The 15,481-nt window shown below is 50.8% G+C and overlaps 2 protein-coding genes across 14 annotated transcripts in view; both read left to right on the plus strand.

The window, feature by feature from the left end:
* Window positions 1-6,017: 6,017 nt before the first annotated feature.
* Window positions 6,018-14,290, plus strand: LOC122374162. The gene is made up of 4 exons (XM_043352761.1): window positions 6,018-6,503; window positions 7,458-8,591; window positions 10,018-10,150; window positions 14,118-14,290. Exons 1-3 carry the CDS (start codon window positions 6,267-6,269, stop codon window positions 10,141-10,143), a joined length of 1,497 nt encoding a protein of 498 aa, XP_043208696.1. The 5' UTR covers window positions 6,018-6,266; the 3' UTR covers window positions 10,144-10,150; window positions 14,118-14,290.
* LOC122374161 (myosin heavy chain, muscle-like) overlaps window positions 14,236-15,481 on the plus strand; it is a 39,952-nt gene continuing 38,706 nt past the window's right edge. For 7 of the 13 annotated variants that reach the window (XM_043352749.1, XM_043352757.1, XM_043352759.1 and 4 more), the window contains exon 1: window positions 14,272-14,290. The gene's annotated coding sequence lies outside the window, so the exon portion shown is untranslated. The other 6 variants (XM_043352747.1, XM_043352758.1, XM_043352753.1 and 3 more) reach the window with 3 other exon arrangements.

Below are 15,481 nucleotides of genomic sequence, written 5' to 3' on the forward strand. Positions count from 1 at the left end.
CTGGCACACCGTCTTCTCTGTGACCGTGCACATCAAGGGGAACACGGTGCACGGCGAGGAGCTGCTCAAGACCGGCAAACGGAACCTGGTGAACCAGGCCGGCGGCGAGAACGTTTGCCGATAGGTGGCCGGCGCGCGGAGTCGTGCCGTGTGGTAGCAATATATTGTGCTCGGAGTGATTGAGGATGTAGTACGACAGGCGAGCCGGCGAGGTCTCTTTGAAACCTGAGAAAAATATTGGCCATAAATGAACTCGACCTTGTACGAGTTGGCATTTTTAGAGGAATTATGCGATTGGTGTGTTGTCCCAATATAGGTTATTTAAAGGTAGTGTGCCAGCTTTCCTGGACCGTATGGAGTTAATGGCCCAGATAAGGAGAACCGGATTTTTAGAACTTATCCATACCTTCAAAACTCATGGAAACGTCTTAAATTCTTCAAATTTTGAGTACCCCAGTGCGAAATTCGCCCCGACGGGTTGTCGGTCGTACCCCAACCACATTTCACACCACTATGAACAATAAATGCACACACTGAAATCGCTATTACCGATATGCTCATCCAATCAAGTTTCGATAAACCCGTTCATCATCAGCTCCTGCGGTTTCGAACACGCCTGTTAGGTGGTGCGGTAGACCGCGCCCAAAGCCAGGGCCCCAGTAACGTGAGGTAGCCGAGTCAGGGCAGCGTGCGCTGACCCAAGCCTGAGCCGCGCGTCCTCCCGGTGTCATGTGATAGCCCGGGGCTGCCCGCGGGGATGCGGTAGACCGCGCCCAAAGCTGCGGCCCCGGCTTGGGTCAGCGCACGCTGCCCCGACTCGGCTACCTCACGTTACCGGGGCCCTGGCTTTGGGCGCGGCTTCTGCTCATACTTTGTGGTGCGGTGGTGGCGCGTCGGGCTGCGCGCTCTGACTTCGGCCAAGAAAACTGCGTCAGCTGATCATGGTCATTTCTGCCACTCGCGTGTGGTGAAATGGGGTCATAACTTATGACTAGACGGCTTTTTCATATCAATTATTTTACATAAAATCATATTTCAAACCATAAATAATGTTCGACAGCCAAATAAAAGAAACAATACCAATACAGGCTTACAGTTTAAGGCTCGACATTGTGTTGTCTACGATTAGACAGCTGATAACTCATTCCCGTACGTCGTAACACTATAATGACCTTTGCTTATTGTCACATGTGCGCCGCATTCGCGATTGTTGCCGACGCCTGTTTGCAGGTGAGCCCACTACATTTGTTATACATATCGAAAAACCGATAAACTTTTAGGCGAAAAAGGCACTATTCCAGGCCCATTTTTGATTTTTTTTGCGATATTAGGTAAAAACAGACGCTTCTTATCCTAGGAAAAATAAAATGGGAAATCTTTCAAAGGTGGCACACTACCTTTAATGCTTTTTTTGTGACGAAGCTGGTAAGTTTTATGCGTGATGCGATTTTTCGTTTTTCACACCGTATCAGGGGGGTGACACCGTAATGCTGTGCCATAGGCCGATGTTGTAGCCAGCTGATGAGCAGGAATGACGTCATCGGCCCATGATAGCCCTGACCAATGTGATCCAACCCATTGCGACTTAAGGTGACCTCTGTGACTTGGCCTGACCCATCGTGACCCTGGGTGACCTCTGTGACCTGACCTGACCCAGGGTGACCTGAGGTGACCTAAAGTGACCTTTGTGACCTGAAATGACCCAGCGTGACCTAATTTGACCTTTTTATCTGGAATTCACCCATTTGGACCCCCTCGTTCAGCTTTTCGCGTAAGTACAAGACTTCTGAACTGGTTATTATCGCGTAAATGCCTTATTCGTGATAGCGCCGTGTAGCAAGCGGTTCACCTAGTGTGAACGCGGTCACGGCTTTCAGCAAGCTGGCACGCGGAGCCCGGAGGTCTTAGCTCCGCGTTGCCGGAGCTGAGCGCCAGCTGGACGACACGCGGCAGGAATGTATACGGTCACTGGCTGGTCTTCATGTCAGCGAATGCCGAATGGCATGGCCAGCTCAAGCACAGGCCGCTGACTCCAGGCGGCCAGCTGCGCCTGCAAGCTGTCTGCCATCAAGCCGGTGGCGGCGGCGTGGCCAGCGTGCCGAGCAGCTGCACCGCGCGACACCGCAGCCGGCAGCGGCCCCATCTCCGACTAGCACCGGCCTCGCCGAGCGCCGCCCCGGCGTCAGCTACTATTGGTACAGGTCGGGCACCATGGCCGCAGTGGCTCGGCGCAGTCGGCCCAGAGCGCGGCCAGCTCGGCCAGCACCGGCAGCGACAAGTCCAGAGCGTCCGTGGCACGGCTGACCAGCGGCAGGTGGATGCAAGTCCCCGCCGAAATTTGGTTGCATCGAAATTCGCCACGACATTCAGTTCCTAGGGCCATAGCGTTTCCATGCTAAATGCTCTGACTTTGTGAAGCGATATTTCCAACGCTTTTACTTTTTTGTATATGGGCTGCACCTTACCCCATCAGCCCCGCGTTGAGGCAGAACCCACCGGCCAGGCTCCATCTGCCCCTCCCGCACTAGCAGAATCTCTTAATCAGCCTAACATAATTAGAATCGCCGATCAGTTCCGGCCGGTACAGCCTGTTGGTCTCTGAGCCGATGGCACCGGAGCCGTAGCGGTAAGTCAAAGCTTAGCAGGTGCTCCAAGTCCAGAGCCCCGTCAAACGACAGAGGAGGCACCTAGCAGCAGCACAGTGCCGTCGACCGTTCCCGAGCCGATAACCAAAACTACAATGAGTTCCACACAGTCACTATGTCCGCCGTCGATGAACAGTTGCCCCCTCCCCCTCCCCAACTCCAAGCTGGATCCGCGCTTGAACTCAGTAGTTGACAGTATTTTGTTGACAGTATTTTTGGTTCTAACTTCTATGCTGTCTAGCCACGAATGTGCGTTGTGCATAGCTTGGCATTTATATCAACCTATGACATGCTAATGATCGTGTACAAAACAGCTGGTTTTGTGTTTTGGTCACCTAGTTTCTGTCTACCCGTTTGCTACGGGCGGGCCCACGGCTTAGGTACAGCAGTCGGTACCGTCGGCACCGACTGCAAAATAGAGAAAGTTAGCTGCAATTTTTTGCTGTTGAAAGGTTGCAAGGATATTGAGTCAAAGGGTTAAGAGGCCGCTGAACGTTTATTGCATTCCAGTTGGATAAAATCGATCACGAAACAATTGGCGCAAACCCCATTCAGTTTCGCTGCCGTGGGTGGGCGGAGTCGGCGGAGTATGGGCCGATGACGTCATCCTCCCGCCGGCCGTGATTCGCCCCGATTGGCCGATGTCCATACCTGGTTAGAGGGCCTTGCACCGTATCGTAATAGCTTCGATCAAATTAGCAGGTGGGTGTAACTATTGTTACCGTTTTACGACCGCCGGGCTGTCCGGCTGGCTGTCGCTGCTGCAGCGAGCAGCACTGTGGCACAGTCTATATGTTTCGTTTTGTGTTCTCGAAAAATGAAAGATATTGCAAAAAAGATACAAATATAACTTCTGAAATTTATTACAAATAAACAGATACATGTATCTGATCAGATACCTTGAAATTTAACCTACAGGGTGTCTCAAAAGTTCGTTGACACATTTTCCATGTTAATTAACCCGCGCCCTGCTGGGGGGGGGTGTTTGAACACCCCCCCTTGTGGTTTTTCGCGAATATCTCAAAAACGGCGGCGCGGAGCGCCGCCGTTTTTGGTATACCTTATCATACATTAATTCTACACATGTTGTGAAAATTTCAGACCAAGGTCATTCAAGGTCAGGTCACCAGGTCACTTGAAGTGACCTCACCTCATAAAAAGTTTCAATGTCTGTCATAGCTACACCGAGTGACCGATCGCTTTGAAACTTTCAGCGATTGCTAAGAGCAATAGCATGTACAAAATGTTTATCTCAGAATTTTGATATCGATGACCTAAGGTCAGGTCAATTTTGCGACCTCCCCATTATAAGTCAATGGGAGAAAATGGAAATGCGCCTCTTTTGGACAAAAGACATTATAAACACTCCCAAACACCGAACTACAAGTGGTTTAGTCACATAGAACATGAAAATGGTGTCCGTGACCCTTGTTTATGCCCTGAGGTCATCTTAGGTCACGAATGGTGTCTAACAGTTTTTCGCAAATAACTTTTGATAGAGGCATGCTAGAGCGATGAAAACGCCTTAGATGTGTTCAGCTCGACGATACAGATCGACTGATATGCAACATGACCCTTTCCGGTCAGGTCATGACCTTGACCTGAGGTCAAATTTTCAAGTTGACCTTTCAAGGTCAAGTTATAGTTCATTCGATGCGTCTTGACGAGAGGAACACGATGCCGGTAAAAGTAAGCTCGTACAAGGCTTGAGTCAAAAGTTATTGCAGAAAAACTGTTTCCGAAAAAATCGGTTATTTTTGCAGTTTTTGCCCCCTGCAGGCAAAACCGTTGACGTTAGGTCAAATCTGAGAGAATTACTCAGAAAGGGCGTTAATAGGGCTATCGAATGCGCTTTTCCGCGGCGCTGTAGCTCCATTGGTTCCCGAGTTATGCGTTGGCTTCTTGGAAATTTTCGACACTCGACCTGGAAATCGACGAAATTTTGCCTTCAATGACCTCTGGTGACCTGACCTTTGACCTGACCAAAAAATTGACCGAAGTGATTTCGTCGTTATTTTTGACGCTCTTTCGAACGCCGCCTTCCGCGTATCGCTACGTGGCCCAGTAGCCGAGTTACAAGGGGGGGTGTTCAAACACCCCCCCCCCCCCCAGCAGGGCGTGGAAATCCAGGACCCCCAGCCGGGCGCGGGTTTTAATAAAGCATATAAGAATGAGCCAAAAATATACGGCTTTGATGCCTATGCGTACACTAGACAAATATACGTACTTTGACAGCGAATTTGGAATGTTGGAAACCAAATCCTTTGCTGTAGCTCCAAAAATATTTGCTGATACCCATTTTCGTCGCTCCGTCAGCTGTCGGAGGATGGTAAAAGATGAACTGCTTTCAAGCTTTTGCAGGGAAATCCCCTGCAGTTTCTGCGTCGGATTTAGGCTTGATGAGCTCCCCGGCCACATTTGCTTCTCCCTGAAAGCCGACAGCTTGCATCGACACCACTCACGAGTATTTTGTAGGTATTTCCTGGCACCAACTCCTTCACGATGACTGGCGCCGACATCCAAGGCACCATTTTCTGTTTCAAAACGACCACATTCCTGAACAGACGGGAGGTGCCACGGGTAATTTTTTTGCATCATATCGTAGCCGAATGTGTTGGCCATCTGTTTCTGAGACACACACACCGCTCAAATTTTACAAAGTCCAAGCGCTCGACACTCCCCATGCCAAAACATTCGCTGGGTTGCGGAGTGTTTTACTCAATTGGACAGGGCTATCGAATGCCGTTTGAATTTTACGAATTTGTCTAATGCCTAGTAATTTCGGAGATACAAGGGGAGCAAAAAATGCCCTCCCCCTCACCCACCGCGCGGATGGTGACCAGGAGGCCCACCGCCTGCCAGGATATATACTCTTAACTAAACAAAAAATGACGTTTCCTTTGTTTACACATTACCCTCTTTTTTAGACACTAATTGCTTACGTTTTCATGTTTTCGTCGATAATTTTTGACGCATGAGTCTTTTGAATGATTTCTTTTACCGGCTCATTTTTTCTCGTCGACATACGCCGAATAAATGCTCCTTAATATCAAATTAAGATCTAATCTAAGGTGAAGGTGATTACCTAGCCGGCGAAAGTCATATAACGGTTTATGAGTACTTCAGGAAACCCTGAGACGCAGGGTGGGGGTGGGGGTCCGAACCTACATATACGTTTTGTAGCGGTACAGAAATGCGTCTCACTATGACTGTCACTTCGGCTTCATATCGAGGATCATCCCGGCGCGTACTGTCGGAGCAGCGCTGCCGTCACTAGCGGTGGGACCGACCAGGTGGCCGTGCCGCTCCGATACAGGCCGATGTGGAGCGGCCGCCGGCCGGCCCTGTCGAGCTCACTCTGCCGACCCCCGCGCCGCGCCGGCATGCTGTCCTGGCTCCTGCTATGGGCCGCCGCCGGCACCCCGGCCGCCGGCGACTACTGCGAGGACTTTGAGAGGGGCGAGCTGGGCCCGTTCTGGTCCACCAGCCCCCTGGACAGCCGCGGCCACTGGAAGGCCACCGGCTACGAGCAGCTGCGCACGGCCGTTCCCGACTTCCCGCCGCCGGCCGCCGGCAGCACCGTGGCCTACCTGACGGCCGACCCCTACCAGATATACGTGTATGTACGCCCGGCTGCAGATGGCCAGCGCGCTGGTGCTCCCGGCGGGCTCGAGCGTGTCGCTGCGCTACTGGCTGCGCACCGACTACCCGGGCTCGGGCACGCTGGAGGTGCGCCGCCAGGTGGACGGCGTGGAGGAGAAGGAGCCGCTGCTCTCACTCACCAACACCTCCGGGCCCAACAGCACCCAGTGGGCCGAGGTCAGCGTGCCCATCCCCGACAGCAGTCGGCCGCAGAAGGTAAACGGCTATTATTGGAGTTTTTGCCCTCTGGAGGCTAAACCGTTGACCTGAGGTCAAATCGGAGGACATTATTCAGATAAGTCTGTAAAAAAGATTATCGAATGCGCTTTTCCGCGGCGCTGTAGCTCTATTGGTTCCCGAGTTAGCCATTGGCAATTTCCAAAATTGTTGAAATGGGCTACATTTGACCTTTGATGACCTCTGGCGACCTGACCTTTGACCTGACCTAAAAAATGACTGACACGTTTCCGTCATTATTTTTTTGACGCTCTTTCGAATACCGCTTACCGCGTGTCGCTACGTGGCCCAGGAGCCGAGTTAGACGGGGGTGTTCCCCCCCCCCTGCCCGGCCTCGCGCGGAAGTCGCGAAGCACCGGCCCGGCGCTGGTTAAGAACGACGTTCGTCTAAAAGGAGTGCATTTCAGTTTTGTCCCATAACTTAACTTATCATGGAGAGGTCACAAAATTGACCAGACTTTACGTCACCGATATCAATGTTCCGGGATATAAATTTTGTACACACTGTTGTTCTAACCAATCAATAAAGGATTCAAAGTGATCGGTCACTCGGTATAGCTATGGAAGACATTGGATTAGTTATGACGTGAGTTCACCTAGTGACCTGGTGGCCTGATCTTGAGTGACCCGGGTCTGAAATTTTTTACAACATATACGGAAAAGACGTAAAAACAGGTTTGTCAAAAACGGCGGCCCTGCACGTCGCCGCTTTTTAGATATTTGCGAAAAGGCTGAAAGGAGGGGGGACGTTTTATTGAGTGATAAAAACAACAACAAACGAGTTCAATGGTGAACCCCCCCCCCCCCCCCCCAGCACGGGGCGGGTTAGTATGCTCCTCTGGTTTGGTAGACTTTCCTTTTTTATGAACCTAATACTCTTTTTATTCATCATTTAATGACGTATGACAAAGTGCCACTTATTAATCATTTCAGATAATCATTTTCGGTGGATGCGCAAATCATGAACAGAACAACATTGCTGTCGACGACGTCACAATATGTGGGCCGATGGAGCTAAACCAGGAGTGCAACTCATTGACAACTACCACAGAACTTACAACAATAACGGAGGACCCCACCACCCGCTGGACAGAGGATCCCACCACCCGCTGGACGGAGGACCCTACCACCCGCTGGACGGAGGACCCCACCACCCGCTGGACGGAGGATCCCACCACCCGCTGGACGGAGGACCCCACCACCCGCTGGACGGAGGATCCCACCACCCGCTGGACGGAGGACCCCACCACCCGCTGGACGGAGGATCCCACCACCCACTGGACGGAGGACCCCACCACCCGCTGGACGGAGGACCCCACCACCCGCTGGACAGAGGATCCCACCACCCGCTGGACGGAGGATCCCACCACCCGCTGGACAGAGGACCCCACCACCCGCTGGACGGAGGACCCCACCACCCGCTGGACAGAGGATCCCACCACCCGCTGGACGGAGGATCCCACCACCCGCTGGACAGAGGACCCCACCACCCGCTGGACGGAGGACCCCACCACACGCTGGACAGAGGATCCCACCACCCGCTGGACTGAGGACCCCACCACCCGCTGGACTGAGGATCCCACCACCCGCTGGACGGAGGATCCCACCACCCGCTGGACACCGACCACTCCGGCGCCCGTTCCGGGCGAGTACTGCGACGATTTCGAGTCGGACGACTTTGGTCTGTTCTGGCGCCAGAGCCGGTGGGACTCGGGCGGCCATTGGGAGCAGAGCGCCTTCTCCCGGCTGCGGGACACGGTGCCGGACTTCCCGGCGCCGGCCAGCGGCGACTGGCTGGTCTTCCTGACGCCAGCGGCGGGCAGCAGTTTCGCGGCCGCGCGGCTGCAGATGACCGCGGAGCTGGTGTTCCCGGCCGGGTCGCGGCTCTCGTTCCGCTACTGGCTGCGCTCCCAGGTGCCGGCCGGCGCGGCGCTGTTCGTCAAACGGTGCGTCGGCGAGGAGGAGGACCGCGAGTCGCTGCTGGACCTCTCCGAGACAGCCGCGCCCGGGAACGACCGCTGGACGGAGGTCAGCGTGGCCGTGCCGGCCGACCCGCGGCCGGCCAAGGTAACGCTCCGCCGACCCGCGGCCGGCCAAGGTAACGAACCGCCGACCCGCGGCCGGCCAAGGTAACGAACCGCCGCGGCCGGCCAAGGTAACGAACCGCCGCGGCCGGCGGCTGGGATAGGTAACGAACCGCCGCGGCCAGCGGCCGATCCCAGCCCGCCGCATACCGCCACCGGCTAGTGTCAGAGTGTAGGTGTGTGAACACAACAGGCAGGCTAAAACAGATCAGGTGCAGTAGCAATAGTCAGATAACTGTGTATCTAGTGTTGTGGATATGCTTACGGTGTACAAAGAATATGTATTGTGTATGGACAATTCACTTTAATTCACTGGACCTTTGCCGAGAACGCAGCATGTAGGGGAAGGTGGGGTAAGACGGACCAGCTAAGGTTTGAGGCCGCATATCTTGCTACACTGCTCTCGTAATTCATATATTTATAGTCTTCGGAATGCTCAATCCTTCCTTTGTTGATATGTGTAAAGACTAAATTTCAACTTAAAGACATCTAGGTGGTGGATGCTCTTAAAGAGGGACATGTCAAAAACTCAGACAAGAAAAAACGTGGGGTAAGACGGACCACCCAGCAGTGCCTGCTATCCGTTCATGTGTGTTACACCTCTGCTCTGTACTCTTGTAAGAAAAAGTAACCAGAATGGTAAAATAACAAAATGAGCCTTTATTCTTTACTCATGTGTGATGGAGGTGCAGCTAAAAGCTGGGAACATGTGTGTTGATTGTCGTTTGGCATGAATGCATGCTAACTGAGCACTTGCATGCATGGCTCACGTGCAACAAAGACTCCTTCCTGAAAAATTAGCTTACTTAAACTTGTGTCAATGTTTTGGAAAAGAACTTTCCATATGCAGGGTACAATGGACCACCACAGGGTAAGATGGAGTCAGTGGTCCGTCTTGCCCCAAATCTAAATTCTGTCATTATCATGACGTATATGTCAAATAGCCCAACATTGCAAAACCTTGCCTTTCCTAAAGTGTGACTATAACTAAGTTTATAACTTTGTTCTTCACAGTAAAGTGCAAAATAGAAACTAATCATGCAAGAAAGGCGCCGTAATTGAATCACCCGTAGACCTCTTATATTAGATCGGTTTGACGAAAAACAACATTTTTCTCAATAACTCAAAAGCTATGCATCCTAGCAGCATGAGCTCAAGGTGGCCATTGTTACGAAGGAAAACAAACATAGTGAGTGCATAAAGCAGTAGATACCAGCAGCGGTTCAGCCGGGAGGACTGGTGGTCCGTCTTGCCCCGCTGGGCCGTCTTACCCCACCTTCCCCTATGTATAAGCTCTCATCCCTATCACCTGTTCTGCGTTTTCTGCATTCCCCATACGTCCGGCCGCCTGTGGTGCGTCTTTTGGCGCCAAACACCGTGCCCTAGTGAGCCTCGGCGTTTGTTTTCAGATTATCATATTCGGCTCGCGCGGCACCCAGCCTCTGGACAGCATTGCCATTGACGACATCCGCATCTGTGGGCCCGAAGGCCTCGACCATCAGTGTTTGACCGCGGCCCCGCCACGGCTCGGGTAGCCCAGCGGTACGTGCCACCCCTGTGACGTATCTGACAACACTGGTATTCCGTCCTCTGTGTGACGCCTCTGGTATTCATAATGCTGTAATGTATCTTTTCGGCCGCACTGCCTGGATTCCAATGGCATGAGACGGTGTTGGGAGCGGTTCCAGCGTTCCAGAGTCTCCGCCTGGCTCTGGCCGCGGGCCAGCCGCTGCCGGAGCCGCTCTCTGGACTAGTGGTGTCAATAACGGTAAATCGGAATACCGATACCAAACCAAATACCAACCAAAACCACGGGGAAATACCGAAACCAAACCAACTTGGGAAAATGAGGAAAATACCAACTTTTTACCGATTTCTTAGCCACTTATACATTAGTGAGGGTTCATGATACCAACAAAATACCAAACACATTACGATTGAAATACCAAATAGGTACCAAGTGGGTATCGGTTTGGTATCGGTATACCAAAAAGTTGGTATCCGATTGACATCTCTACTCTGTTATTGACGAAGTGTCATTTCTAATCTTCCTCAGGTAAATGATAGTAATTCGTATTCGTTTCGGGCTACACTGAGGTAAAAAAAAATTAAAAACCAAATATTTCGGCTTTATTGAGTAGCCTTGTTCACTGGTTTGAAATATGAAATACAAAAAGACGATACAAATGTGATGACATGCGAAACAGGTTCGTGCTATCAATGATCTGTGACTTCCTTTTTTTACACTGTGCATACGCTGAAACAACCATACAGTTCAAATCATCACACATCGTAATGACAGTCGTAATAAGATATTATACATCGTCTGATTTGTATCATCGTCGAAAGTCGGAGTAAAAGACAAGACGGATCCAGAAATGCAAAAGGGTGTCATCTATCAGATTAAATGTGATTGCGGGGAGTCTTATGTCGGAGAAAGTGGACGTCCCAAGCTTACGAGGCTGAAAGAACATGTGGCTGATATAAGACATGGTCGCACGGACACATCGGCTACAGCACAACACGCCTTCTCATGTGCTAGAGATTTGGACCCGCGAAAAGCTACAACCTTGGCCATTGAACGGAACTGGAAAAGAAGAACGATTCGGGAAGCTCTAGAGATAAAGATACACAAGTCAGCAATGAATAGGGGGGTGGGCAAAGCTACCATTAGCCCGATTTGGGACGTTGCTTTGTGTTGACATGTGTTAGTTTTATAGAGAAAATGGGGAACCATAGTTGTTTTTTTTTTGCATCTCAAAAGTATCTAGGTACTCTTTCTTGTCTTTGCATGATAGCCAAAGTACAGGTTTTAATGCATTTTATAAGAGACCGTCTGGCGCATATACGTTTCCGACTTTCGACGATGATACGAATCAGACGATCTATAATATCTTATTACGACTGTCATTACGATGTGTGATGATTTGAACTGTATGGTTGTTTCAGCGTATGCACAGTGTAAAAAAAAGGAAGTCACAGATCATTGATAGCACGAACCTGTTTCGCATGTCATCACATTTGTATCGTCTTTTTGTATTTCATATTTCAAACCAGTGAACAAGGCTACTCAATAAAGCCGAAATATTTGGTTTTTAACAATTTTTTACCTCAGTGTAGCCCGAAACGAATACGAATTACTATCTCTACTCTGGACACGGGCCAGCCGCCGACGGCCCCAGCCGGCGGAGATACGAAATCGCCAGCCTCGAACGCTGCTTACCCTTATATATGTGTTTCTTTATCGTGCACATATTTTATAAAGTCGGGTCTATAAAAGACATTTTATCAACATTTCCTACCCCTCTTCATCAGCCAAACGCTTCTCCCTCGAGTCCCTCCCCAATCAACAGTTTTACATCACTGATTTTGGTATCCTGATTAACCCTCGCCCGCACATGGGGGGGGGGGGTGGTTGCCACCCCCCCCCCCCCCAGGCAGTCTTTCTGCTCTGCACTCAACATTTTTAGAGCTAGAAGGCTGATTTTTCGTATAGCTGCTCGTCTATCCTTTTTTGATGTCCACTGAAAATTTCAAGTTTCTGTGATTTTTGGTTTGGGAGATATGACCTTGTTTTTCAGGTCATGTCATGACCCAAATGGCCAATTCTCAACATCTTGCGTTTGCCATGGGCCTTGTGAGCTTTTGACACCCTGATTTCGGCCTTTTTTGCCAGTCTTACCTCCCACCTATCATGAAACATGTTGTTCGACGATGTACAGGGGTCAAGGTCAGGGTCAAGGTCAACCTAGGTCATCTAAGATAATTGCGTTTTAGGCAAGCTGAATTTACTTTTTGTGAAGTTTTTTGACTGCATTTTTGGTAAAAGCTTCTCAGATCATGATTTCATGTGATATGGACCCAAAAACAATCGGTGCACACATCCGTGTACACACAGACACACACAGACATACAAACACATATAACTGACCTTGACCTAACTTGACCTGAAATGACCTCAGCAGCAAAATTCTGGTCGGATAGTGTGACAAAGAGGTTCTAGCTGGCTTGGCACCAGAAAACAGCATCGTCATCGGTATTTGATAAGCAGCGCACTTGATATCCAACGGTGACCCAAAACAGCAACATTTTTTAGTTTGACCTGACCTGGAAGGTCAATGACTGACCTGAGAAGGTAAAACTGGGTATCATTGGATTCGTCTCTTCCCAAAGAATCTTTTTGGTCTTTACTGCTAAGCTCTATCTCCAACAGGAACGAAATGGCGCGGGGGGGTGGCAACCACCCCCCCCCCCCCATGTGCGTTCTAGGATGGGAAAATGGCATGTGCGGGCGAGGGTTAAGTTTCGGCGATTAATGAAAAAAAATGCGGAGAAATACAGCATACAAGGTGGAAAGTCACTACGTGAGCATACTTTTTCGCCTTCTAACGATGGAAAAAACGGCAGTGACATGAAAATATTATTAGCTACTATATCCTTGTTTCTGTACAATATAACTACAAAACCGTTCCGGCATGATTGACACCACTACCAGGATGTAAGGCAATGCTGGCCAGAGCTTAGCCCACGCCTTCTGGAGCTGTCTGGTGAGGTAATCGATGTTGGTCAGGCTCCTAACTACCGTGTCGAAATTGGTCACGAAATTGGTCGCGACCAATTTCGTGACCTGGGGGCGAAAACTTAGGGTGTTGACCTCAACTTAGGGTGGGTCTCAACTCAACTTAGGGTCAACTTAGGGTGCTCATCCAAACAAAAAGTATATCATTCGACGCGCCTGAGCGAGGCAAACACGATGCTGCCGAAATCGCGGCTCTGCGGCCGTTTTTTTTTTTTTGCGAAATTATTCACCAAAAACTGAGCCGTACCCTGGGGCCCTTGACCTGACCTCAGAGGTCACTAGATCAGGATGAAATTGGGCTAGTTGAGCAGCATCAGAACAACAGAGCCTTTCGTTAAAAGCGTGAGTGCCGTTGCGCATAGCGCCACCAAGTTTCAGACACCACTTGGGACATTCATTTGACACGTTTCCTGGGAGTTTCCTGCCTTTGCACTGCCGCACAAAGGCAAAAACTACTATGTTGGGCACCCAGCCTCTGACCCAACACGACCTGACCCAACATAGTAGTTTTGCCTTTACACTGGGTCACAAGATCACTAGAACCGGTACATTGTCAATATGTCACTAAAAATACAACATGTTATCCATAAAAACTATAGTTATTCATCTAACTTGATTCAACCTTGCAGGATGTGTTAACGCTAGGTTAGTCCATACATTTTTTTAAGAGTGGCATGTAAGAAGAGAAACAAGAAGCTTCAGCTCGGGTGATGGGTCATAGCGAGATCACTTCTGGACAGGGAATCATGGAAGACATTTGAAGTAATTAAGCCATAAGTGATTTATACGTGTTTGGGGGTTTGGATGGGTGAAAATGACCTCGAATTCGGTTTCCTCTCGTCTCTCCCTCCCTCCCCCCGTGCCATCCAGCAGCTGGGGCTGCCAGGCACATTTCCAGAGCCCTACTAAATCGGGTCCTGGTGCTTCCAGTGCGGCCGTGGGCGCAGTCTGGACGACTCTGATTGGTCGGCAGCGCCTTCCAGCGGGCCGGCCGGCCAATGGGCGTCGCCGGTGCGGGTCGGCCGGCCCGTCTCGGGTGTCGGCCGCGTCGGGTCGCCGGCGGAGGTGCTCTCCGAGCTCACTGCGACTTCAGGGCGGACACGGTACGGACTGCAGCCGACCCAGTGTGCGCCGTGTCTGTGTGTGTGTGTCTGTGTGTCTGTGAGCCGGCTGGCAGGTAACGCGACCCGACCGGCCCACCAAGCCAGGCCGGGTCCAGTCGGCCCGGCCGCCCTAGCACGATATAGGGTGACAACATTAACACGGACTGCAGACTCCGGTGTACCCAGACGTGGCATGCCTCTGATTGAAACCGGCGGGAGTCCTTATTTTGGGAAATCCATCACGTTTGTAAATGTTAAATAATTTCGAAAAATCTGTCAAATCATCAATTTAAGTATGGACAGAAGCACGGAGCTTCAAATACGCATCATTTCCTAATGGGACAGGTGTTGCCAAGGAATGTTGGTGTTTATGAGCTAGAAGTTGTTGTGACTTGGAGTATTTGACGGAATTTTAATCGCCGGGATCTCTTGTTTGGTTTGCTCCTCTGCTCTGAATGGTTTGTAGCCTGCTGTCCCTCGCTCGGTTTGGTTTGCGGTTTGTAGTGTGTGTGTGTGCTCGTCCTCACCGGCCCGGCACGGGACTGGCTCGCCTGTCTGATCTGTAATGCGTCTGTCACACTCACGCCCTGTCCCCGGGCGCTGACAGGATCAGTCGGTCCGGCCGTCCGTCTGCCCCTGGTTGTGTGAGAGAGCGGGCAATAAACGTCTTCCCCTGTACACGGTCTTTATCTGTACCGCATGCGTTCTGCACGTTCCGTACACAACACGGCGACCCGGTGGCTGGATGCACATACCACAGGTGTGCGTACTACACGTGACATCCGCCGGTGACAGCCCAAGCAGATACGATCTCAGCACATCACTAAAGTCATTGGCCATTAGTTGACCTTCCGGGCTAGGTCAATGACACAAGCGTCGGGAATCTGGGAACCAGCTAGAATTTCTTCAAGAAGAAGCTTTCCTGGACCCTTATTTCGGATTTTGCATTTGTTTTGATCAAAGAAGATATATCCTTGCAGTTGGATTGGTGGGTCAGGCCAGGTCATATCAACAGGCAAGCGTCCCGTACTTTCATAATAGTTTTATATCTAACCAGTAACCACTGATGCTTTGGCCCTGCAACACGGTGCGAGTCTTGCAATATGTTGCCAACACCAGCTCTCAATTGTTGAAATGGGCACTCAATTCTAAATCAGCTAACAATGCCTGGTGCTCGGCGCCATCCACGCT

Source organism: Amphibalanus amphitrite, unplaced genomic scaffold (assembly GCF_019059575.1).
Source record: "Amphibalanus amphitrite isolate SeventyFive unplaced genomic scaffold, NRLGWU_Aamphi_draft 001614F_arrow, whole genome shotgun sequence".
Lineage (NCBI taxonomy): Eukaryota > Metazoa > Arthropoda > Thecostraca > Balanomorpha > Balanidae > Amphibalanus > Amphibalanus amphitrite.